The sequence below is a fragment of the Eschrichtius robustus genome, chromosome 12 (genome assembly GCF_028021215.1).
Source record: "Eschrichtius robustus isolate mEscRob2 chromosome 12, mEscRob2.pri, whole genome shotgun sequence".
NCBI lineage: Eukaryota > Metazoa > Chordata > Mammalia > Artiodactyla > Eschrichtiidae > Eschrichtius > Eschrichtius robustus.
Genome location: NC_090835.1, coordinates 87,238,381 through 87,264,869, shown reverse-complemented (window position 1 = coordinate 87,264,869; position 26,489 = coordinate 87,238,381). Strand labels below are relative to the sequence as shown.

The window sequence follows — 26,489 nt, the reverse complement described above, 5'->3', positions numbered from 1 at the left end:
CGAAAAAATAATAGAAACCCAAAGTACCTCATTTATATAGAACCTCTTATGCAAATAAGGTAAGTCGAAGTCCTATGTCTGATTGGTGACTGTTCAAGAAGCCGTCAGAAATTAGTTCTGCCCAATCAGAACGCAAGAATCCCAATTTCGCCTTTCCATTGGTTAAAATGAAGCCACATCCTAACCAATGACACGCTTCCTTTTTCGCGCCCAATAGGGTTATAAAAAGTGCTGCCCTTGCCCTTTCCTTTTGATAGCTAATTGAGGAGACGGGGCTCAGCTGATGATGTCCGGGCGAGGCAAACAAAGCGGTAAGGCTCGCGCTAAGGCTAAGACTCGGTCTTCGCGGGCCGGGCTTCAGTTCCCCGTGGGCCGGGTGCACCGCTTGCTCCGCAAGGGCAACTACGCCGAGCGGGTTGGGGCCGGCGCGCCGGTGTACCTGGCGGCGGTGCTGGAGTACCTGACGGCCGAGATCCTGGAGCTGGCGGGCAACGCGGCCCGCGACAATAAGAAGACGCGTATCATCCCGCGCCACCTGCAGCTGGCCATCCGCAACGACGAGGAGCTCAACAAGCTGCTGGGCAAAGTCACCATCGCTCAGGGCGGCGTCTTGCCCAACATCCAGGCCGTGCTGCTGCCTAAGAAGACCGAGAGCCACCACAAGGCCAAATAAGTAACAAGGTGAGAAAAGCTGAAAAACAAAGGCTCTTTTCAGAGCCACCTACACTGTCAAAGAGAAAGCTGGTACACACAATTTTGTGTTTTGAGTGATAGTATGTGGAGAGGCTTGTTCAGAAGTTGGGAGATGAATCCGATAGGCAAGTATCTGAAGTCAGTTAATAAAGCTAATGTCATCTACAAGTAGTGTCCTTAGGCAGCCAAAATACGGATGCACTGATTACTTTTAGGAAACTTAGCAATTCTGAATGTACTGTTTAGAAAAGTCCTTTGAAAGAGCATCCTGGTTAAGTGACCTAACTAAAGGATAGTTACATCAGATGATGAAATGCTTAAAATTCCACTCAGCAGCCGTTTACATTTTCTTTAAGATTTAATTCTAATGGGAACTAGAGTTTGTCGATTAAAAATATGCAGAACTTATTTAATCCCATATTAGTAAACCCTTGGTCCTATTTCTTTGGGACTCATGTTCATTTAACGCACTCTTGTAACTCAGGATACAACAGTCAATTCAAACCTAGAAAATCTACCTCCCTGAAATTTACTCTAGGTGAGGGAGCCATAAATAAACATGTGAATATATAATATGTAAGATGACACACATCCTGTGAAAAACAGTGAGGAGATAAGCCATAGAGCATTATGGGGACTCATTTTAGATAGGGGGTAAATGGAGATTACCTCTTAAAAGTGTTACTTGCTCAGAGACATACATAAATTAAAAAAAAAGAACGAGACAGGCAGATACTAGAGGAAGAGTATTTCAAGTAGAGGGAACTGAAAATGCAAAAGCCTTAGGACAGAAAATGTGTTTTTCTTGGGAACAGCCAGAAGGCCCATTAGGCGATGAACTTAAAGGGGGCGGGGGGGGGGGGAGGACACCATAATATAGGACTTCGGGTGTGTAAATTAATGTGTATAAGTAATCAAAAGCAATAGCAACCCTGATCTCTGAGATAATTTGATAATACAGATTAGCTAGATAGAAAAAGCTGTGGAATCCAACCCACCTTTTAAAAAAGACCATAAAAATAGTATTGACTGGGTGGGGGGGGGATGAATTGGGAGATTGGGATTGACATATATACACTATTGATACTATGTATAAAATAGATAACTAATGAGAACCTACAATATAGCTCAGGGAACTCTACTCAATGCTCTCTGGTGACCAAAATGGGAAGGAAATGCAAAAAAGAGGGGATATACATATACGTATAGATGGTTCACTTTGCTGTACAGTAGAAACTAACACAACATTGTAAAACAACTACACTCCAATAAAAATTAATTAAAAAATAATATCGACTTTATTATGTGGTTCAAAAACTGAAAGATTGAGAACATAGTTTATAATTCAATACAGGATTTATTTGCTACTCCTAGTCTTTGCTTGCAGAAGCCCTGTCGAATGAAGTGATAATAAAATGCAAGACACCCAGGAAAAAAATTATGGTGATATAGTGATGTAGCTTGAGTTCTCTGGAAGCAGATGCTGAGATGGAGTTTGGGGTGCAAGATGTTTATTAGGGACCAACATCTGTGAAGGGAGGAAGGAACTAGGATTGGACAGAGAATGTCAAACTGTGATACAGGCCAGACAAACATGTGGGGAGCAATGGAGCCTGTATTGCCTGTCAGAGTTGCCCCACATTCGGTGAAAATGTCCCTGGATCAGGCTTTACTTCTGCCACTGATGTGGACTGCCCTGAGGAAGGGCGTGCCTTGAGTTGGGTGGAGATCTGCAACTCTGGCGAACCCTGGAGATAAGAGCTGCTGCCTATCTACTAAGTGCATTCTACAGTTGGGCAGCAATTCTCTCCTTGGTGGGGGATCTAGATACTGCATTTCCACGTCTATGACATACATTAACATGAATATAAGTATCAGTGTTGAGTAATGTCTACGATGGTATTTGTAAAACTGACTTTAGCATACATGGTTTCTTTACCTTCATTGGGGAATTTAAAAGGGATGTGTTTTCTTTTTAGAGAAATGAGAAAACTTACTTTCTAAAAATCTTTACTAATTTCATATACTCCTGTAAGAGTTTTAGACGCCACAGTCATTGCAAATGGAAGGTGATATAAAACAATAAGGAATAAGAGAGAATCTTCCACTGGCCTTTTCTCCCTCCTCCAGATCCAGCAATCACTTCACTTATCCAGTCCTGGGTTCCAGTTTTGTACCATAATGTGAAGGCTTCAAAGTGAATAGTTGAGGCCCCAAAAGAGAAGAGAATGAGGCTTTAAAGAAAACATGGAAGAGATATTCAGTACAGACCATTTATGGGCTACATATGTAACATGAATGCACTTTAGGTGGGTATCGTTCCAGTTACAATTTAGAAAAGAAATGCTATGGGACTGAATGTTTGAGCCCCCTGCCCCCCTTTCATATATTGAAATCCTAACCCCCCAATGTGATGGTATTTGGAGATGGGGGCTTGGGAGGTAAATGGGTTTAGATGAGGTCATGAAGGTAGAATCCTCATGGTGGGATTAGCACTCTTGTAAGAAGAAGAGACCAGAGCTCCCCACGCACTCCTGGAGCCCACAAAGAAGAAATCACATGAGCACACAGAGAGATGGCAGCACCTACAAACCAGGAAGCAGGTCTTCACCAGACATGGAATCTGTTGGCACCTTGCTCTTGGACTTCCCAGATTCCAGAACTATGAGAAATAAATGTTTGTTGTTTAAGCCACCCATCCTATAATATTTGTCATAGCAGCCCAAACTGAGTAAGACAAGAAAGCACAATGTAATTTATTCAATCAGATTCTCAATTTGTAAGAGATAAAGCTATAAATCAAGATATTAGCTACCTCAACACAGAACCCACACATAACTGCCTTCTCTTAACTACCTGGTCTTATACACTTTGGTCTAAGGTATGAGTAGGAATGTTAAAGAGAGATGTTGAAAAACTTGTACATGGGCAATTTTGCAATCACTGATTGGTTGGGGAAAGAGGTTGACTAATATCCACAGGATAGATCATCATTTCTACCCCATTCTTAAGAGCCTCCTTCATGGTGGAAGCCCTCTGGTGGTCATTTTGGGGTAACTCATATACTGACTGTGTCCTTGTACATTACACTCCACAAGACCTTCATGATAATAATTTTCTAGTCATGTTTTCCATGTCCTTGATTAGCTGGATAACTCACTAGTCACTGTCTATAAATTAGTAAAGATACATATAGACTCGCTTTTCCTGCATCAGGCCAGATTCCCTACCATAAGAAGTGGACAACCAGATGTACCACCCAATATTCTGCTGACAGGGGGGATTTCTTTTCACTACTCTCTCTCAAGACCTCCCATCTCTAAGTGGAGGCATAACTTGTAGCGCACAGCTATCCAGTTCTACTAGTGCTAAAATGCTCTGCAAAGCCACTCTAAAACAAGGCCATGATTGTTAATCCTTTTTTAACTGGTCATAGGGAGTTTACCAAGAGGTTATAAAAAAGAGTTGAAGGAGAGGTAGCAAAGCAATAGAAACAGATAGTACAGGAGTCTGGGCATCACACATCTTGCTCAGACCATCACAGATCTGGTCTTGTCTATAGAATTTCATTTTAAAATGAAATGCTACTGTGATATCCATCTTTATAATTTGGTAGATCATAGGACACCCAGTTCCTGGTGAATATTTTGGGGCACATATTTGCTTTATGTCCCACTGTCAGGCATTCAGTAATTAAAATGGCTCAGTAGATGCTAGAAGCTACTTTTCAAATAAATAATAGTTGCCATCAGCGTAAGACTTGGCCTTATTCTAAATCCCCAGGTGTGATACTCTTCATGAGTTCTGCAAGAGTCTCCTCAGAGCATTTCTGTCTGCCATGCATAACTCCAGACCAATGACTCTTATGCATCATAAAGCCCAAGTGGCAGGATATGCACTTCAAAGTGGGGCCAAGTGAAAACCAGCAGGCTTACAAATTATCTGATAGCTGGTGAGGGTAGCATATCCAGATATGGTACATGTCACTTTGGGGAAATATGACTGTTAACTGAAGGACAATAATGTTAGTAGCTCAAAGGGTAGCAAGAGAACATTTCAGATGAAAGAAATAAAAGCTGATAGGAAAGGAACTCCCCCTACAGAGATTTTTTTTTTAAATAATATAGGAAAGAGAGGGAAGGGTTGCTGGAGCTATGCCCCTGAGTAAGAGAGAGAGTTTTAAGTTTATTTTTAATAGAAAATTTAGGAAAGTCAGAAGTAGAAAAGTCCATGGCACTGATAAACATAGAGCTAGCAGGTTGGATTAGGCCACCCTGTCTCTTATCCTACTCAGAATCACTGTAGTAAAAGTGTCAGGCAAAATCCTCAGAAAGGCTTTCAAAAATAAAAAGCACAAGAAGGCCATTTTCTAGGCCTGTGCCACACCAAGGACTAACACACAGGATTGGCTTTTCTCTCTTCTTATAGAGAAGCACATGCAAATCAGTCCAATTGCCAAAAACACCCCAGCAGAAAATGCAGAAAAGCACTTGTGTCCATAAATAGGGTGCTTTCTAAATAGGGTGAGAGGAAGTCCCTGAGGGAAAGAAAGGAAGGAGAGGTCCAACTCAAACAGGGCTGAGACAAAAGCAGCCTGCATTCCCTGTACAGGCAGGATTTCCTTTCCTTCAGCTTAACTGAGCTCATTTCCTTGAGACAGAAAATCCCTAGCTCTCTTCCCTGATCAAGTTAATACTGGGAAGCAGGTAATTCTTCAGCAAACCTGCCAGTAATTAGGGTGGCTTTGTGTGATCTAGAAGAAAGGAGATAAAGAAAATCTCAGAAAATTAAAGACATCATTTTGGCTCTGCTGAGAAGCTTTATATGGTCAGCTGCTGAGGTAATTCTGAACTCCTTTGCCTTCATTTTCTAACGATCTTTCCTACCCACAGCCTCTGCACACAATAAAGCCATGTGCCTGGCCACATGCTGTTGGGAGGAGTTGCCTCCATAAAGGATTGGATTGGAATCTCTGTGCATTCATTCATTCATTGTGCGCCCGAGCAATATTCATAAAGAACTTACTAAATGTGGAACCCTGGCTATAGACTATATTGAACACGACAGTTATCTCCTCTTGGAGCACAGCTGGGGAGGGGAGGGAGGGAGGGAGGAGACTGACATTAATTTAAAATAACTCCAGCAACTAATACATCATAAGAAACTGATATGGGGACACTGATGGAAAAATAAAAAAAGAATCATGGAACAGAGAAAATAAATTTGACTTAGACCGAGAGGAACGTGTTGTGTGGAGAGGGGAGTTCAGGAAAAGCTTCCCCAGTGAATTCCGTGGAGAGCTGAAGCATGAATGGAATTTAACCAGGTAAAGAGAAGAAAGGAAATCATTCTGTACCAAGGAAAGAGCATGTCCAGGACCCTGACTCTACTGTGCACAGGCAGAGGTGTCTGTGACGGGGTGCGGGCGGCCCATAGAGCTTCCAGGCCATACAAGAAGCACTGTCCCCTGTCCCCCTTGGGCAACTGGCAAAACTGGGAGCAACAAGTTTCAATGAGGTGTAAGCACCCCGAGGCACTGAACATTTTCTCAGTTGGGCAGGCTGAGTCCAGGGGCGTGCCAGATTCACAGATGTGTGGGTCAGGATGGAGCCATATCCCTTCCTTTGAACTCACTTTTGGCACCTGATATGATGCCAGATTCTACGCCAAGCACCTGGAGATTCTGACCAGTTTGGCCAAAAATGGGACCCAGTAAGGTTCAATTCGAAGCAACACCCTCTCCATTCTATCGCTGGAGGTCTGAGGACCACGCTTTTTAAAACTAAGCAAGAGACCTGCATGGGCTGAAGTGGAAGTGAGAGTAGTCAGTCCGCAAGTGTTAGCAACCCCAGAGAGGAGCCATCATATTTGGAAAATTCCATGTAGTGAAACTTAATTTTTGTTCCTTTTGGTTTGTTTGCCAGGAGCAACATACTGTATTAGCAAGTGGAGGAGCAGAATAAGGCAATAAACTGAGAAGGCATTTCTAACTAAAGATGGAAAACAAAGTGCATGTTTCTTTAGATGACAGGAATAGACGTTCCTGAGAAAAGAGCAGAGGTACAGCTCTAAAATAGATGCTTCCTGAAGGCATGCTGTGATCGTATAGTGGTTAGTACTCTGCGTTGTGGCCGCAGTAACCTCGGTTAGAAACCGAGTCACGGCAGTAGCTTTATTCCTCATATGCACATCACCGATTTTTTTCAACACTGCCATGGAGACAGCCTCTCTAAAACCTTTGCATCCTGCCCCCACTGGCCAGCCAAACAGAAAGTATCCATGGTTTTGGGGGGGTTTTATGTTTGTTTGTTTTTCTCCAATTCTTCTCTTCCCAACCATACCCATGTCCAACACTCCTATTGGCATTGCCTGGAAGTCTCAATGAAGAAGTTGAGGTAATAACAATAAAAATAGAAAACTTTTTCTTCTAAACACGATGAAATGACTGTTCAAATGCAGATCCGGTTTATTGTGGCAACCTTTTCTAGCACACAAAGGACTGATTATGAATCACACATTTCTTTTTTTCTTCTTTTAGATGCATTTTATTGTTTTTTTAATTTTTCTTGGAGCATAGTTGATTTACAATGTTGTGTTAGTTTCTGCTGTACAGCAAAGTGAATCAGTTATACATATACATATATCCACTCTTTTTTAAGATTCTTTTCCCATATAGGTCATTACAGAGTATTGAATAGAGTTCCCTGTGCTATATATACAGTAGGTCCTTATTAGTTATCTATTTTATATATAGTAGGGTGTATAAGTATCGTGGCTAGGTCAGTGCTGAGAAACTGTAAACTTTGATAATCTGGGAAAAATTAGAGGAACTTTTGGGGGGTGGGGATCATGACTCAGAAGAATAGCCACTATCTCTAGCCTCTTCAGTTTCTTGAGTGAGTTAGAAAGAGGCAAGTGGACTGGGTCAGGTGGGAGTGGAAGAGCATTGATCTGAGGTGGGGAGGTGGCTGGAAAGCAGAAGCAGTGGATGCTACCTGGGGACCACAGTGAGGTGACTAAAAAGAAGCAGATCCCCAGAGGAGCGGTGAGTTCACTTCTCATAGCACAGCACTCTGAGAATACATATATGGTACCTCATCTCCCCTGGGCCTTGTAAATTTTCAGTGCTCAAAAAAATACTGTCTTCTGTCTTCTAGCTCATATTTTCAGCAGCTTATTAGAAGTTTCAGCATGAAGATATCGTCTTCGATTTCCTAAAGCCTTCCCTTCATAGGGCTAAAATAGCCCCCACTTCTTCCCCAAGCGTCCACCTGACACGGATTCTGAAACTCGAACCAACAAAGCTTCAGAGATATTGTAATTAAGCTGAAATGCCTTATATTTTCAGTGTCATCCCTTCAGCAGCCCAGGTTTGAGGCTGCTTCCCAGTAGTCTAACAATATTCACAATGACCATCCATGTTCATTTGGATCACATCTACTTCAATTTTCTCTTTTGTGTGTGTTATTTCTACTCAATTTTATAAGGGTGAGTTCAGGGATCAAGTATGTATTAACCCAGACTGGCTCCTATCATTTTTTTTTTCCCACCAGTGAGTGAGGAAACTCAGATTTAGAACAGAGACAAACATCTTGATCTTTCAATTCTCTAGAACATACTTTCTCCAGCACTTACTGGCCTGAGTAGAGGAAATCCATGTACTATGGCCCAGAGGCTACTTCTTGGTAAGAGGGTTAGGGTCCTAAATCTGGCACAGAATGAACTTGTAGTGCCAGGCTAGTAATGGGTTAAAGAAGACCTACACTTGGTGATTTGCTCAAAAAGTAGAGAATTTGCTTGGCATGCACCACATGATACTTAGTGCCAATACATTTCTACTAGACTTGTCAGTTTCTCTGGTTCACAATTATATTGTGTAGCTTTGTATGACATCGCTAGCAAATCTGATATAAACTGAGCAGGGGAATTATAAGGTTAAAAATTTGCATTTTCCAGATGTCCTTTTATGATTGCTTGAATATTGGTTGGGAGCATCATTCACAACCTGCCAATCACATTTGCAGAGGGAAAACTGCCCTCCTCTATCTATGGCACTCATGGTCTGCTTTTTAATTTCTCTGTGGCTCATCATCCTCATCTCTCAATGGAAGTTAATGAGAGTTACCACTTTCGACAATTGTTCTAAAGATTTAAGGACATGATATGCATGGGGCACTAACTCAGTGAGGTACAAACCAAAAACATGATAAAATAAGCCATTGTTGTTATTGTTAAATAAATAAGTAAATAAATAGGATTGCTATCTGTGCCTTTGTAGTAGTAATGTTGTAAACACTGATGCTGAACTCAGCATCTACTTAAATCGACTACAGTCCTCAGCTATTTTGATGGTGATAAGTTAATTCCAGCCATGGCAGGAAGAGTTTTGTCTGTCCTCAGAATTAAGGTTCACTTCAAGATTTCAGCTAGGCTATTTTTCGGCCCCATGCCTGCCAAAATGTTTGCCATAGTGTTACCAAGGCTGTTTCACCAGAATCATACCCCTACCCCCTCCCTCGAATAGAAACCAACTACTCTTATCTAAGTTTCAGGAGGAAGCTGCAAAGAGAAAAAATACAAGAACTGTTTAGAACCAACTACACGCAAGATGGCAGAAGATTTGACTTCCAGTAGACCTTGAGCCTCATTATATGTTTATTAGAATACATTAGCATGCTAAATGACACTCCCACCAGCACCTTGACAGTTGAGAGTTACCATGACAACAATGGGAAAAGCTCATACAAGGACTGAAAAGGAGGATTGTGTCAGTTCTGGGCCTAAACCACACCCGTGTTCTCAGATAAGTCATGAATATTCCACCCACTCTTTCCAATTCCCTCCCTTCTACCTCCACTGTCCTATATAGGTATTTGGTGTTTCATTATTTGCCTTGGACTATATTGTGCTATCTATTCTGTTCCATTGGTTTATCTATCTCTGCAAAAATACCACACATATTAATTACTATCCTTTAAAATACATCTGACGTTAGAAAAGAAAACACCACTAACATTCTTTTCTTTTTTAAAATAATTCAGTTTGCTAAAGCTCTCTAGTTCTTCCAAGTATTAGAATCTGTTGGAATTTTGATTGAAATCTCATTGTATATATATAATTTTATATAATTTTAAAGAAATTTTGTATTTTTATTTTATAGAACTTTTGCTTTCATTAATATGTTGTATCACTGCATTTATTTAGGTAGTTTTTTATATCTTTCCATAATATTTTATAACTTTCCCTGTGAAAGTACTGTACATAATTTGTCAGATTTATTCTTAAGTATAATTTTTTAAACCTTATTTTCTATGTATTTCTGAATTAAAATTATGAACAGTTATCTAGCAAATGTGCTAAACTCATTTATTGATTTTAAACATTTATTGATTCTCCAGTTTTCTCTGTAGATATCATATCATCTGCAACTAATGATTACTTATTTATTCCTTTTCACTCCTTATACATATTTTCTAATTTTAAACCAGCCTAACGAACTATTATTACTCCTCCCACATGGAATAATTAATCATATTTTTATTTGCACAATTTTCAGTAGGTCTTATTATTTCACCCCCAAATCCAACCACCAGTTATTTAAATCTCTTTTCAGGGTGTTTATCCACATCCAGGTTTCTCTCAACTTCATCTCCTTGAAGAATTCTTCCCCAGACATTTCTGAACTCTTACAGTCTGGTCTTGCTCCCCTTAACACTCCATATGTATGATATTCCCGTCATCCTGGACTATCCCTTCACTTATCTCCTATGTTGCACTTGCATCTCATACTTTCTGTATGCCAAGTCTTCCTACTTCTTAACCCACACTTTCATTGTGGTAGAACGTATCCTCCCATGGATCCCAAGAAAGGAAGTACTGAAGCTAAATTATACAAGGCAGTGTATATTTGAAAATGTCTCTCTTTTACACTCATACTTGATGGATACTTGGGTTTCATATAGGATTCTAGGGTGGATTTCATTTTCTTTCAGATTTGAATCCATTGCTTTATTGTCATCTAGCTTCTGGTGCCAATTTTGAAAAGTCAGCTACTCTGTTAACTTATCCCTTCTGTGACTTTTCAAAAATCCTTTTTACGGACTACTCAGTGATCCCTGCCTATCTAGATTTTTTTTTTAGTGTTGTGATATGTACCTAATTTTTTGAGGTTTATCATCCTTGCATTTTCCCTATTCTTTATATCAGGAAGTAATACTACTTAGATATTGCACATCCTAGACTTTTCCTCTAATAAACTTATTTTTTTTCTCTGTATCACTAACTTTTTTGCTTGATATTCCAGGATATTATCACACTTTATGATCTATTTATTAAAATTTTCATTTCTGATAATATATTTTTATTTTACAAAAGCCTCTTTCCTTGTGCAAATACACTTATCTTTATTTCAGTATTCAATGTTGTCTCCCATCTCTCTGAGTATATTAATATTGGTTTATTCTCAGCATTGTTCTACCTATGTAGCCTTTGTCCATAAGTTGCTTTTTGTTTCTGTTTTTGTTACATTTCTTTAATACATTCATCAGAAATATCATGATTCTGACTTTCTATTCATGGTTTAGAGCAGGATATGTGAAAGTCTATTGCAAGCTCTGACCCTTTGGACAGTGCTTGCTTATTTTGAGTGGAAGTGGGGACGAAGAGGGTTGGGAAGATCACTGGGTAAGGTCAAGGTTTTCATAGATGTCTCCTGTCTTTTGTCTGGAACCTCAGCCATCAAACACATCAAATGCCTCTCAGGACAGAGATCACTGTTTTATCCTTTTAGGAGAATAAACCTGGAGCCTTCTTCCTGAGACTTCCAGGCAGGAGCTAGGAGAGCTTGACTTTCTAGGAGAGAGAACCTGAGTCCTCTGAAGAATTGGGAAATGCTGTAGGGTTCAGCCTCTGTTGAGACCCGGCCACACATTTCTTTGACACTGTTCCCAATCTGAGGCCCAGGCTACACCCTTTTGACCTAAAATAGGATCCTCGCCCCTCCGCCCAGTTTTACAATTTTAGAAATTCTTGCTGATTAGGCTCTCTCACTCTTGAGGTGAGACGTTTATTGTCCCCAGCGCTCAGGCCTCATTGAAATCTATTTCTGCTTGACTTTTATGATGACTGGAGATAACAGAAATAACAAGACTATTTTTCGGTAACAACCCGATGCTCCACACTGCCTCAGAGAACTAAGCAGTGTATGAAAGTGGAGCTCCCAAAGAAAAGTCGGGAGAGAATCTGCAATTCTGTTTCATAAATAGCTCTCGGAAGCCTAATCTACAAAAACAAAAACGAAAGCGAAAACCCACTCTGTTAGCCTTGGAGTGAGAGAAGGAAAAGGAAAAAATCAGTTCATAAGTTGGTTCCACTGGGGATCGAACCCAGGACCTTCTGCGTGTAAAGCAGACGTGCTAACCACTACACTATGGAACCAGAAGTACATGGGTTTTCTGTCCCCAGATACAAAAGTTTCTAGAAAAATACATTAGAAAATATAGCTATTCGATTCAAAGATAGATAACTTTGAACACAGGAAATTTTGGAGCTTAATTACATTTCTAGTGCATCTCACTCACGCACAAGCTTGAAATATGTCTTCAAATTGCATCATCTGTGAACACATAATTCTTGATTTGTGCCCCTTTGAACACTTCTAAACTAATCTATATTTATCCAGTCACTCAGAGAGTATTTATTTTGAGCTTACGTGCCAAGCACTTGTCAAAGTGCTGCAGATAGAGAAGTGCAGCAATTAAAACCCCTGTGTGTACGCATCTTTTGCTGTATTTCCTAGCAAATAACCGGGGCTGAATAAACGTATCTTTATTTCAAGGGAATTATAAACGAAGTTAACAGCACTCACATGACCTCCCTTTTTTTGCAGCTGGGTTAGAGCTGGCCAATTGGGGACTGCTCACTGAGTTAAACTTGGGATATTTGTGCATTAAGATGGGAGGCAAAAAAAATGTTTTCAATTGTAGGGGTTCAGAGCATGCCACCCCAAAATATGCCTCTCTGATATGTTGATTGTTTTAAGCTAAAGACACTTGAAAAACAGCAGATGCAAGAAGGGCACTCTTACCTTCCTTTTTCTTTCCAAAAGCAGGAGATAAAATACCCATATGCCCTCTCTGTACCAGAAGGAAGGAAGCATTCTTATCACCAGAGACTGGGGAGTCCAAGCCGAGAGAAATCTGTACCAAAAAACCTCCTTAAACTAACCCTTATCTTCCTAGTCACTTTTCCACATAATTGCCCTAGTCCAAACCCTTTCGTCTTGGCACGTTTTCACAACGTTTGTCCAACCTAGTGCATAAGCGTTGGGCTCTGATTGCTTCTTTGAGTCTTCATTTTTCTTGTGAGGGCTCCCACGTACATGTAAAACTTACTTAATAAAATTTGTATGTTTTTCTCCTATTTATCTGTTTTATGCTAGTTTACTTCTCAGGCCCAGCCAGAAACCCTAAGAATAGAGGGGAAATTTTACTTCCCGTTCACAATCTCTCTCTCTTCCCTCCCTCCTTCCTTGTGATATAATATTGGTCCAACACATCTCCTTCAAACTCTGGGCCCTGATTTCCAGAGCCTTCTTGAAGAGTCGGGAGTCTTTTGGAAATCGAGTCACTGGTGAGGGCCACCAGACTGAGGAGGTTGTTTGCAGGTCACATAATCCTAGCTGTTCAAAGTCTTCTCAGTTTTCATTTCTCTTTAGAATCAATTTACAGTAGACTTAAAAACTGATGGGCTTGGGGTGGTTATACCAAACTGATGGTGGGCAAGGACCACAGTGGAAAGATTCAACCATGTACCTATTAAACACTGCCTACTTGGATTTTTTTTTCTATGCTCTGGAGGTAAGGTGTAGGATTATAGGAGAGCGAAAAATAACCAAATAGCCTGAGCACAAAACAGAAACTCATAAGTTTTCTGGAACAAACGTGAGAGGTTTCCAGTTCTTATCGAAAAGGACAAATTAGAAAATAAGCTCATGTGCCAGAAGCAAGGATTGAACCCAAGCAGGTATGCAATTTATAAACTTTAAGTTCAAAACCTTCCCACTCACCAATCACAGCAACATAGGATTCTTGTTCTCATATCTTTTCTTATAAGAAACCAAAAAGTATTTGTTTACAATCTGGAGAGTCTAGGATTGGCCTCATAGGTCCATGAAACATTGGCCCAGGCTTACAAGACTATAAACAAAAAACAAATCTTTGGAAGGTTCTTTGATGGGAAATTCATAAAACATAATTCAAACAATTATTTTCATAAAATTTACTATTTATGTGCTATGACTTGTGCTGGGTTGTTAGACTCTCCCTGACCTTGCAGACATATATTTTAACAGGAAAAGCACACAATTTTACTAAATACATAATGTCATGAAAATGTGAGAAGGCTAAGTAAAGGAAGTGTAGGATGCTACATGACCACCAACACATCCTGGAGACCCTTACTAAACCAAAACTTAGGACACTAGAAGACACAACCCCAATAGACTATCATTTAAAAACCCAGTACACTTCTCTAGATATCTAGACAGATCATGTCTCAAATATAAAAAAGAAAATCTATACTTTTTAAAAGAGAGAATATTTTTTAACCTAGTAGCAGAGAAAGACCCTTTAAGCATAACCTCAAAAGTACAAACCAGTAGGGGAAAAAAAGATAAATCCTTAATAAAATCAAGGCTCTGCCATGAAGTTCTGTCAAAGTCAACAGACAGGTAACATAACGGTAGACAATACTGCAAGGTCTAAAATTCACAATAGACTAATAACTACAATATACAATGTACCCCAGGTATATCGACATGAAAAATACACCAACCTCTATATGAATATGGACAAATGATAAGAAAAGTATCGGTGTACATAAGATGCAATTCGAATGACTAAGAAACATATAGACAGATGCTCAAAATCTTTAGAAAACATAAATAAAATTTTAAAGAAAACAATGATGAGATTTATCACTCTACACATATTAGATTACAAAGTAGAAAGCTGAATAATGTTAAGCCTGGGCAGGGATAAAGGGATATGCAGTGCTGGTGGGAGTGTAGACTTACAAAAATAAACTGGGATTAATTAGTATACATATATATATATACACTAATCAGTGTGCGTATATATATACACACATATATATACACACTCGCACAAGTACATAAAGGCGGATGGATGAGGAAGTGGTGTTATATGGAGTGGGGGGACAATGGAGGCAACCTGTGAGCCCATCACTGGGACAGAAGAAAGGAAATACAGTGCCCATTATGGGATCTTACATAGCAATTAGAAGCAATGATTTAAGTGCACACAGAGCAACTTTGATGGATCTTAAAGTCATAATGTTCTTTTAAAGGCATAAGAATATATAATATATCATTTATATAAATTTATAATATATGTGCACAAAACAAAAATGTCAATTTTGCAAAAAAAATATATGATCAAAGTGATACACAATAAACAAATTAGAAAAGTTGTTTATGTAAGGAGAGGAATGGCAGCAGGACATAGGGACAAAGGGAATGAATAAATCTTGTTGTAAGAAAGGGCAAGTAGATTAGGTACAGGCTAGACAGGCAGGGAAGAGCTGAGGGGTGCCTAGAGGAAATCGGGTGTGTAGATCTGTCACAGGATCTCCTAAGTGATTTCTCTTTTCTCCAGGGTCTTGCATTTTATGGATGTTCAGTGAATACATAAGCCCTCGTCCTTTCCCATAAAGCACAAGGCACAAGGCGGTTATTTAAACATTTCAGAATGATGGTCTCATCTATTCTTCCCCCACGCTAAGCTGTATTCGGCCAACCTGCCACAACCCCTTCTGCAATCATCAACCTGACCTGGAAACTGAGAAGAGAGGTCATGTGACTCTGCTAAGACACGCCCTGCATCTTGCCCAAGTTAGAGGCTCCCACGGCGTCCTGCGGGAGTTATTTACCACATTGTACCCTAATTTTCTCTTTAATTCTCTGCATCCTCCACTCATTTTTACAACCTATGAAGACAGGAATCAAGTCAGTTTTAACTCAACGGTGCAATGAGCAGAATCTCCTGTGCATCAGCGTGTCCTTATCTTTGCTTGCTTTCTTGTGCCAGGTTAGATAAAATAGAAGGAAGCATGATAGTCTTGCTCATGTGCAGTGAATTAGCTCAGAAAGTAGCACCGTGGGCTCTGTAACCTTGCGGTAGCGAATTAGTGCTTACATCTCTCGTTTGGGGCGGGGGGAGGGGGTTGGAGGGAGAAATTTTTAAAACTTGCTTTATTTCCCTGCTTCTAGAATACAAATCCTATAGATGAAGAAGTTTTTGTTTGGTTGGTTCGCTGCTCTATCTCCAATACCTAGAAAATTACCTGAAATACAGTAGTGACCACATTTGTGGACAAAATGAATTAACGGAGAAAATTTTTAAATGTGTTGCAATATCCAATATTTCCTCTAGAGGGCGATAGTCACCATGAAATAGGAATTTCACTCCAATTTAAAATAATTTTTAAAACCTCGCGCTGAAGAACGCATTTTTATTTTTTAATGTTGAAGTTTCGCTTTAGTGTAGAAATAGAGTTCAGAAATACAGGTGCGTTCTCTCTGTCACAAAAGCAAGTACGTTTCTGGCAAAATGCTACACTTCACAGAAAATATTACAAATATGATATAACTGAATTGTAGTTTGAGAGGGGGCCCTGTGGCTTAGCTGGTCAAAGCGCCTGTCTAGTAAACAGGAGATCCTGGGTTCGAATCCCAGCGGGGCCTTTCCCTTTCGGTTTTTGTATTTCAACAGTGTAGTTGCCACTAAACATGCTGGAGATGCATTGAGGAATTTATATTGCTGGTAAAGTCTGTATTGAATTGTTATTCCAATTGTGGAGAGTCTTTTTCCAGATAATAGCATCACAATATGAAGAGTTGTGATGAAGGGAAAAGTGAATAAGTTTCCCATAATTGATAGAAAGTGATGGATTTGCTAATGATTGGTATATGAATTGAGCACAAATTATCTTTCAGTACCTGATAGAGAGTAAGATTTCAAATTCTGTCTTGGAAGTTCAGTCTCAGCTCTCTTAACCTGTGACATCCAACATAGTCAGCTAAATGATGGAGTTTGGTTATCAGTGTCAGGCAAAGAATTAATAAGCCACGACATTTGGTTTGGAATCAGACTCATTTTTATTTTTGAGAACAAGAGAGCAATGTCAAATGTAGACCCTCATCATTTTGGTTTTGTACAGCCCTAAGAACTGTATTTGTTTGTGCATCAGGAGAACCTACTGAGTGCACAGGGGGAAAATTGGAGCTCAATGACATTTTGAGGAAATAAATCACAAGTAGATTATCACTTTCTTGAATCTTAAGTGACATTGTAGTTTATAGCTAAAATGTACACTGTGTAGCACTGGTCTATACATTGGGCTTTCCCCTTTTATCTAGAGAAATTTCAAAGATTATGACTGGAGTTCCACCAGAGTCACTGTCTTTTCACTTTAGTAGAAATAGTCCTGCACTATGCCTGAAATCCTGTTTATACTTCACTGGAAACCTGGTTTCATTTTCCTCAGTTTATCCATAGAGTTCTTCCCCATCTACTTCCCAAGGAATGTGAGCAAAAAAGGTAGTCATGAAGGGTAGCAGATTATGCCACCCCAAAATATACCACTTTGGCATAAGGACTATTGTGAGCTGAAGACAAATGAGAAGAAGCAGATACAAGAAAAGCTCACTGCACTTTCCCTATTTGCCTATAAAGCAGGACATACAAAGGACATAATACATTTAAAAAGTCCCCCCCCCACCACCAAGAAGGGCAAAGATTAATCCCCAGAGACAACTTTAGACCCTATCAGCCTGGAATCTAAATAACAAATTTTACTAACTAGCCTTTCTGAAGTGAAAGATCTAATGAGAGTTTATAACAAGACTAATGCCACTAACAAGGAATTTTGGAACAAGAACAGCAAGGAATAACAGAGCCATTCCAAAATAAATTTTAGACAAAAATCTCTTTAGACATAACAATCAACCATATTTTCAAAGAAGACAGAAAACAGTGCATCTAATTTATAAATGTGAATGAACATAATCTTTACAGAGAAAAAAATTCTTGATACATAACATATAATAATTCTGAGACACAATATGCCATGAATATCCAAACCATGTAATAAGAATATATAAACAATATATCAACAATATCAAGCAGAGAGATTCAATAAGTCTGGAGTAGGTCCTACACATTTATATATTAATAAGGTTTCACAGGTAAGTAATGTAAATCCTCAATTGAAAGCCAGTTGCCTAGATGTTAGATTCAAAGTGTACCAAGTTAACATTTAGAAAGATAACTGAAATTATGACTCATTGTATTCTACTGATGTTGTCTAATATCAGGCAAAACAACACCAGGACTCTGACAAACGGAAATATGTTATGAATAGTGGGTACTGATAAATCTCTAGGAATTTCCCATTCCTTGAAGGCTGTCAGCTAGCGGTCATTCTCGGTTTCTAGTGAATGTCCACATTCCATGGCTGGTGGCCGCCTTCATCTTCAAAGTTAGCAATGACCTGTCGAGGCCTTCTCATACTTAAAATCTGTAAGTATATTATTTAATATGCAATGGAGTAGTGGATGCCCTTTATTAATTAAAAACATTTTTTCAGGCGCTGGCTTTGAGTCAGTCACAGTACTTGACACGAAGGATGCAGCACTGACCAAAGCAGAGGAAGGCCTTGCCTTCTTGGATTTATTGAGCACCCACTATGTCCCTGGCACTGTGCTTGAGACATTACTTATGTCATTATTTAATCAATATCGTGTATGTCATTTTCAAAGTAACCCCATACTTTTAAACAAGAGAAAGAGTAAAAATATGCTGGGAGTCTGAGGGACAGTGCAAGGGTCGAGGAGAGAAACAGGAGGCTCGTGCTGGGCACACGGAGACACAGGCGCCAGACTTCAAGAAAAGGACAGACAGGGAGAGTGAGGCACTTAGACTGAGAGCGGCCCCAGGGGCTCTTGCCCTCCTATCCCCCACTGCGCACCCCGTTTTCATTTTGGATTCAAATCTTAAATCCAACGCTTTTATGATAAACGTTCGAAAACAATTTAGACGAGTTGTAAATGGCTTCGTAACTGGCAGCACCGAGGTAACGGTCAAATATAACCCAAAGGCTGACCATTGCTCCATTTTATCGCAGAGCATTCGCGGTTGCTGGTCTGAGGCTACGCCACAAGCCTGAGATATTCCCACATTGAGAAAAAGAAAACCGAAATACCACGAGGCATATTCTTCAAGAGGAATCGAATCAGCGACCTTGACATTATAAAAACAATAAATACCCTAACCAACTGAGCAACTTACCATGAAGAGGAATGATGTTTTTACATTTCAGAAGTATAAACTATATCAAAACATTATTGCCTGAAGTTTTTTACAGAATGATGCAAGACATTTCTCTAATTCTCCCAGTTTCGTCTTCTACTAAATACATCCACCTTACCTCATTCAATTTTCTTTAAAAGCTCTCCATCCTGACTCTGGTACTTTATTTCTTTAAAAACCAAAAAAAACCACAATCAAATCGTTCAGCGGTAGTGATATTAGGACTGTCTGTAATTGGATGTACGGGTGCAATTTCCACCGGTGATGTGGCCTATAGGTAGGACGAGAAAAGGGAAGTGGAGAGTACTGGCCCGTACGGGGATCGAACCCGCGACCTTGGCGTTATTAGCACCACGCTCTAACCAACTGAGCTAACCGGCCACCTCGCCCAAAAGGTTTTACACTTACATGTTTTAAAGTCATACCTAATTAAAGTCGGCGGTCTTCTTTGTAAAATGTTTTTAAATATGGTCTTTTTTCTATCAAAAAGGAAAAGACAAATCCCAGTTGCCTGCACGGATGAACCGTGCTTCTCCCTAGGAAAACTCAGTCTTTCTCAAACCGACCGAGGAAGACTCGGATCAATGTCCGGGAGCAACTACCTCCTTGCAACTATTCCCAGAAGGCCTCGGGAAACGCGAAGCGCCTGCAAGCCTGAGATGGTGGCGGGCGGATCACGGAACTGAGCACAGAGCAGAGCTTGGTGGACTCAGCTTCCGGGCACGGAGTGAGGACTCTCTGCTCTTGGAGGTCATACCGGGCGGGTCATCTCTTCCCAGAGGCCTTTAGCCGCTTGGCTTCAGGGTGGTTCCGCAGTCGCCTTTAAGCTAAATCTGTAGCCGTTCGTCCGAGCGGAATAAGACAGGGACCTGACGCTGCAATGCCAGCCATAGGCCACTTGGTGGCGCCCGAGTGCAAGGCTGAGGTCTGAGGCAAAAGGACTGTGAAGACCGCCCCCCTCCTGAACCTCTGACCCCTCCCCTTCCCCCCCAAAATCTCCAGATCTATGACGAGGGAAGTCGAGACCACAGCGAGTCCGGAGTTAGGGCCTTGTTCCGGACCAGGGAGAAACACCGGAATCTGAGAGGAGTAGGGGAACTGAAGCCAAGGTCAGGCAACTCAGAGGAAGGAGTTGGGAAACCTTTGCCCTTTTGAGCCTGGCCTGATCTACCTGCAAGCAGGTGTCAACGATGGCAGGGACCAGTAGAGCAGCAAATTTCTGCTTGCTTTCTTTTCTCTGTTGGACTCTACAACCCTCTCTCTCTCTCTTTTTTTTTTTTTTTTTCTATTTTTTTTGCATCTGAAGTTAATTGACTCGTTTTATATATATAGTATATCGAGTAAGATTTGAAAGACTATTCTAAAGAGAGCTATTTCTTTTAATAAGGCAAGTTAACTATTCATTTACTTGTTTTACATTATGCAATTTATAAATTTTGTTTTTAATTGTTTAAAAAGCTGCAAGATGGTATTTCTTATCTTTAGTACATTTCTTTAACTTTGTATCAGCATCCACCATATGAACTAGTAGCTGTCTTCATTTTCTTTGTCCTTTAGTAAAAATTCGGTGGAAAGTGAGTGGAAAAACCAATTTTTAAAATCTAATTGTATGTATTTATTTATTTTTATTAAAAAAAATTTTTTTACTACAGTACTTGATCTGTAGTCTTTTCTCCTCCCTTTGTGCTTTACTGCCACTCTCCCGGATTTCCAAACCTTGAGAAACCTCTCTCTGCTTAACAGCCAGAATGTCAGCTGTTTGGGTGACTGGACATTCTCTTTGCTCTCCTGTCCTCCCCCAGGTTTCTTTGGCTGTGAGATCTCTCTCCATTCAGTAAGCCTTGGAGAGATTTCTCTCAGCTCTCCAGTCCTGGCTGTTGGCAGCTAAAACACAAAGTGCCTTGTACTGTTTGCTCTTCGTGTTCCTGCAGTGCTCCCCAACTTCAGAATGTTTTGAACTTGAGAGTGCCTCAGTGGGTATTTCCACTTTCTGGCCTTTTTCCTCACCCCCTTTTGACCTACTGTCCTCATCAGAGACAACCAGAACTGGTTTTGGCTACTTGAAATTCTGTTTGGGTCAAGCAAGCCCACAAGCAAACCTTAAAAATGTCTAAGTTTCTTCTGGTTTCTCCTAATCTGGTCTTCACAGGTTTTTCCTCCTCTGTGCCGCTGCCCATCTGCTAGGAATAAGGACAGCCAGAGGCTTCTTTCCTCCTATGAAGGCCTCTTTCTAGAATTTAGTTCATGTTGATTCTTTTGTATCCTCAGCTCCTGATGGGTTCAGAAAATCTACTCCCCTTAAGCTTATGGCTTTGCTTTAGTTAGTAGGTTGATAGGGACACACACTTGCAACTTCCTACAACTTAACCAAAATGGAACTCAGTGCTTTGTATTTTTAAAATATTTCCAAATTTCTGTGCCAAAAGTACTTTTGTCATTCCTTGAAACTATTTCCTTTAAAATATACAGCAACAGACTAATCTCTCTCAATAAGGAAATTAACCATGTTGCCAGGTGCTTTGCATATTGTTTCAGGTAATCCTTATGTCACATGTCATTTATTCAATTGATATTTTAAAATAGCCAGTTTTGTTCTTATATTGAAGTGAGAAGAAGTGAGATATAATATCCATACGACACCATGAAAACTTCAAGAAGTGAAATGAGCAACCACCTGCAGGTATGTTGCCAGATTTTACTTAGACTTCCAGGTGATACTGCTGGGCACTTGCAGGGAAAAATAATGTCACATAGAATTTGGATACATTTCAGAAAGTTACCTCGAATATTGTCCCCTGATTTGACAAATGTTTATTGAGAACTACCAGTATAATGGTACCAAAGCCACACATGATCCCTTCCTCACCCTCCCAGAGCTTAAAATCCAATACCACCATGACTTCTGATTAGTTGTCTAACAGTGGAGATGGCCTTCTCCACAGAAGCGGTATCTTCATTTTACTTGAAGAAATATCTTCTTCAGTCTTTTGCATCTGATACTGGTGTATTTTCTACACAAATGATCAGGACAGATTAGCAACATTATCCAGTGAAAGCACTTATACTATGCGCCATGGAAAACTTCCATATATGGGCACGTATCTTCCATATCTCGGCACATCTGCTTAAACAGAATATCCTGTTTGGAATCCTATCTCTTGCTTTTTGTAATTTTGGAGAATAATATCACCAGCAATGTTGAAGACAGCTTGATAAAGCAGATATTTTTAGAAGTTAAATGATGGAGAAAATTGTGAACCTGTTGTCAGCTAGGAAATGAGGATCCTGAGGTCAGGAGATGACAGTGGGGTATTTTGTATAGAAATGCTGAGGTGGAAGGATTCGTTCATATAAAAGACTGCGTGAAAAATCACTCCCAGTGGGGCCTCAAAAGAGTACCTTAAATTCTGTCTTGGAAACTGTAGGCTGCAGCATTCTCATTCCGTAACACCAGTATATTATGGAGAGCAGTGGAGTCTGAATGCAAGCATCAGAGCTTTAAAAAACAAGCAAACAAAAAAGTAAAACAAATAAACAAAAACAAACAACAACAACAACAAACTTACATCCTTAATTCACCAAAAAAAAAATTCTCCAGGAAGCTGCCTTAGCTTTCCAAGCCTGGAATTTTTTCAAGAATTGGGATTATGAAAGGTTTTTGTTTTTGTTTTTGTTTTCATAAATGGAGGAAAGGGGAGAGAAATGCGCTGCAACAATGAACATTTTCTCAACAGGCATGAAGTAAACAAACCTGGGCGCTACAGACAAAGTCTACTCAGTTATGTATAAGGGCTGGCGCAGCCGCAAGCAGATGTTTCCTTAGTGTAGTGGTTATCCCATTCGCCTCACACACGAAAAATCCCCGGTTTGAAACCAAGCAAAAAAAAGTGTTTTTTTTCCTGAAATGTTATGTACTTCTGCTTGATTTCGAAAACTTGCTTATATTAAAAAATAACAAACCCCACAAATCTTCGCACTTACTCTTTGTTTGAAAGAAGAAATTATCCTGAGAGTCCCGCGCCGATGCATGGTTTCGCTGTTCACACGGGGCAGTTTTCCCCTTTCTCCCTTCTCTCCTCTGCTGGGTTCCGACGAGGCCTGTGAGGGTCCCTGGGAAAATATCAGAGGAGATGAGCCGGCGCCGCGGAAGTGGTTGCTCTCTTCGGAATTTGGATTTCTACGAAAAGAGGCTTCACCAGGAACCGACCCTGAGGGCAGCTTGATCTTGGACCTGATCTGTAGCAGAAAAGTCTCCCAGACTCAAGCCAATTTTGAATGAAGAGAAATCTGTTTCCCCTTGAGAAATACTACCGGCACATTGCCAAAAACTTATACTGTTATTCTTCCTCCTAGCCTTTCCTAAAGGGACCTGCGCTCATGTACCAAAGTGATTGTGCATTAGGGAAAAGGAAAAAATCAGACTTTTCAGGAATTCCTAGACAATGGCTCGGAACCGGCATTACTTGCTAGAGATAAAAAAACATCATTGCTGTCCCCAGGCAGTAGGTACTCATGAAGGTCAGACAACCAATGAAGTTTTGCCCCCTGTCCATTTCACTGTGGGCACAGTGGATCCCTGAGCCCACCCTGTGGTTACTTTCCCAGTTCCAGACAGAATCTCTATATCATTTCCATGACTAATGGAGTGAAGGCTATTATGGCATAAAAGGCCAATTAGAGGCCACCAGAAATTCCTCTGTGAAAATAATTAAACAAAACGCAATACTGGTATTCCTGGACCGATTGCAGAGATTAGTGCCAACATCAAAAACTTGAAAGATACAGGGACAGAGATTCACCAAATTTCTATTCAACTCACTTACTCAACTGTAGAAGGTAAATGGGTTGTGGAAAATGACAGTTATTGTAGATCTAGTCAAGTGATTATTTCCATTGCATCTGCTATTCCAGATGTTCTTTTATTAATGGAGAAAATTAACACATGCCCTGGCACCTGGTATGCAGCTACTGATATGGTTAGTGTTATTTTCTCTATACCCAGTCAGAAAGACCATCAGAAGCAGTGAGCCTTCAGCGGGCTGAGCCAACAGTACACCTTACCTACCCTACCTCAGGGGTATATCAGCTCTTCAATCATATGTTATAAATTAGTCTACAGAGACCTTCACCACCTTACCATTTGTTCTAAAGTTGAAAGCTGATTTTTGTTGTTTTAAATATGAACACTGTAGGCAAATGTATATTGTGCAAACTGATCACAAGTGAGTGGGTCTACCTTTCCAGAATTGGCTCAGTCTTGTGCGCCTCATTTGCATCTCTATCCCAGTTTTAGTCCATATGGGCTGCTGTAACAAAAATACCATAGACCAGGTGGCTTAAAGGACAAACATTTATTTCTCACAGTTCCGGAGGCTAGTGTCGATTCTCAGTCTGGTGAAAGTTTGCCTCCTGGCTCCCTGTCTCATAGACAGCAGTCTTCTCACTGTGTCCTCAGATGAAGGAAAGGGTGAAAGAGCTCTCTGACATCTCTTTTATGAGGACCTAATCCCACTCATGAGGGCTCCATCCTCATGACCTAAAGCCCCCGCCTCCAAATACCATCTCATTGGGGATTAGGTTTCAATGTAATTTGGGGGAGAGAGGCACGTTCAGTCTATAGCAATCACCAAAACATCCATTTCCTTTTCTGACTTCAACTACGTTTAGTCAAGTATAAGTTGATATTGACTTTTTGTGCAGGGAGGCCAGTGGCCAATGAGTGATGTTGAAACCAATTATTAAAACATTTTGAAAGGAAATTATCCTGAACTGATCCTTCACATCCAGAAGCGCTGCCCCACCATACAGTCCTGACTGTCAGTTGAGTCTGAAAGAGTCTTCGTAGCCATCAAAGGAGGCATTTTCTAAGATATCTTTTTTACCTCCCATTTCTTCCTGAAATTGAGAAAGGAAGTTGACTGAGAAAGACGCTTGGACAAATTTTAAAATCAAAGACGCTTTAAAGAAAATACCAGTCGGCAGACGTCAATCCAGGAGGAAAGAGAAAGAACATCTCCTGGGGGAATGTTGATGTGTAGAAGAATGTGGTACCACTTAGAACTGAAAAGAATCCCTGGCAAAAGTTAAACTCCCAAGGTGGACACAGGGAGGACGGGATGAACAGTGACTGCTTTTGGATGACGTTATTTTAAACAACCTCCTTTTTCTGTCCCCACCTCCACTTGGGGGTGAATTCCTTAGTAGAGTAGAAGTACTAGGAAGAAAATCAAGATCTAGCTGAGAAAAAAACACAAACATTTCAAAAGAGCTTTTTAATTTGTGAGTGGATTTCACAGTCTTCACCCCAAGATTATTTAATTCTCCAAAGTGTTCTGTTGGAAGAGCTATGAAACCGCCAGAACTGTGCACTGGTTAAATGACAAAACTGGGGACAGGACACTGGAGATTTATACAGAGTCACTTCACTCAGTGCTCTTTGCCCCGGGAAAGGATTTCCTGTGAAAACAACTCCTGGGCACTGTCCGCTGTAAAGAGAACTACACTCTGGCCAAAACAGAAAATAAAAAGAGAGCTATGCTCTTTTCTCTGCAAAAACAAATCAACAAAACAAGACACACACAAAAACAACTTTTAAAGTTGTATTTCTAGACCCAAAGGAGAAAGTTTAAGCTATTTAAATTCTGCTAATTCTTCCACTTCCTTCAGAACATCCTAGAGCAAATCAAGGGCCTTGAAGTCAGGGTGTGAAGATGGTGGGTCTGAGCTACTGAGCTGGTCCTGGTTGCTCACAAATGGAAGATCCAATTCAGTGTCTGAAGAACATTCCAGAATCGTTTGATCTTGGATCAGGTGATTCTCCTAGAGACTCCCAGGTCTCCCGTGCCCTGTGTGTCCAGGGCTAGGCTTGGACAGCATTCCAGAACCTTCTTGCCTTTTTGCCTCAGGCTTCCTGAGTGGCTTCAAATCTTATTTGTGTGATTAGCTCCTTCTGAAGCTCGAAGTGAGGCCTCCTTCAGAGTGCTGGCTATTGCTGAGTTCCAGAAAGGAAGGGCTAGTCACCATTCCAGAGGAGAACTCTGGTAAGAAAAATTTTCTCCTCCACTTCCTCATTTATAGTGTTTTCTTGAGCTTTTATTTGATTTTTTAAATAGATAGCATCTAAAGTCTAATGTGACATGCAGTAAATTTCTTCCTCCTGCTTCCAAAGAATTCCACCTCCTTAGTCTCCAGCCCCTCAACTGGGAACTTTGTTGTGAGTTTACTGATTATCCTTAGAGTTTGGGGGTTTTTTTTGGTTTTTGTTTTGTTTTGTTTTTGTAAAGTGCATATATAATCTAACACAAATATATCTCCAATAGTATCATTCTATAGAGATTGCTCTGAACCTTGCTTCTATTTTATAGTATATGTATGTACACAGTGATCTTTATCATTTTGTTTTAAATA

General features: G+C 40.3%; 1 protein-coding gene and 3 non-coding genes across 7 annotated transcripts; 2 read left to right on the top strand and 2 right to left on the bottom strand.

The window, feature by feature from the left end:
- The first annotated feature begins 272 nt into the window (after window positions 1-272).
- On the top strand, window positions 273-19,222 carry LOC137773131 (histone H2A type 1-H-like). Of its 4 annotated transcripts, XR_011075652.1 has the most exons (3): window positions 273-681; window positions 2,824-3,002; window positions 5,586-5,604. XR_011075652.1 is itself a non-coding variant. In XM_068557576.1 (2 exons), exon 1 carries the CDS (start codon window positions 284-286, stop codon window positions 671-673), a length of 390 nt encoding a protein of 129 aa, XP_068413677.1. In that variant the 5' UTR covers window positions 273-283; the 3' UTR covers window positions 674-681; window positions 18,898-19,222. The 4 variants fall into 4 exon arrangements, 3 of the variants coding, with proteins under 3 accessions (XP_068413677.1, XP_068413678.1, XP_068413676.1); XM_068557576.1 differs by lacking the exons at window positions 2,824-3,002; window positions 5,586-5,604 and adding an exon at window positions 18,898-19,222; XM_068557577.1 differs by lacking the exons at window positions 2,824-3,002; window positions 5,586-5,604 and adding an exon at window positions 9,240-9,692.
- On the bottom strand, window positions 12,057-12,129 carry TRNAV-UAC (transfer RNA valine (anticodon UAC)). Its single transcript has one exon. It is a non-coding gene; the product is annotated as a tRNA-Val (tRNA).
- Window positions 16,383-16,456, top strand: TRNAT-AGU (transfer RNA threonine (anticodon AGU)). The gene has a single exon. It is a non-coding gene; the product is annotated as a tRNA-Thr (tRNA).
- Window positions 19,223-19,389: 167 nt separating the features above from the next.
- TRNAI-AAU (transfer RNA isoleucine (anticodon AAU)) lies at window positions 19,390-19,463 on the bottom strand. Its single transcript has one exon. It is a non-coding gene; the product is annotated as a tRNA-Ile (tRNA).
- Window positions 19,464-26,489: the final 7,026 nt, after the last annotated feature.

Bases quoted from the DNA above. Each gene is read 5' to 3' on its own strand.
- LOC137773131 (XM_068557576.1), top strand. From the start codon at position 284: ATGATGTCCGGGCGAGGCAAACAAAGCGGTAAGGCTCGCGCTAAGGCT.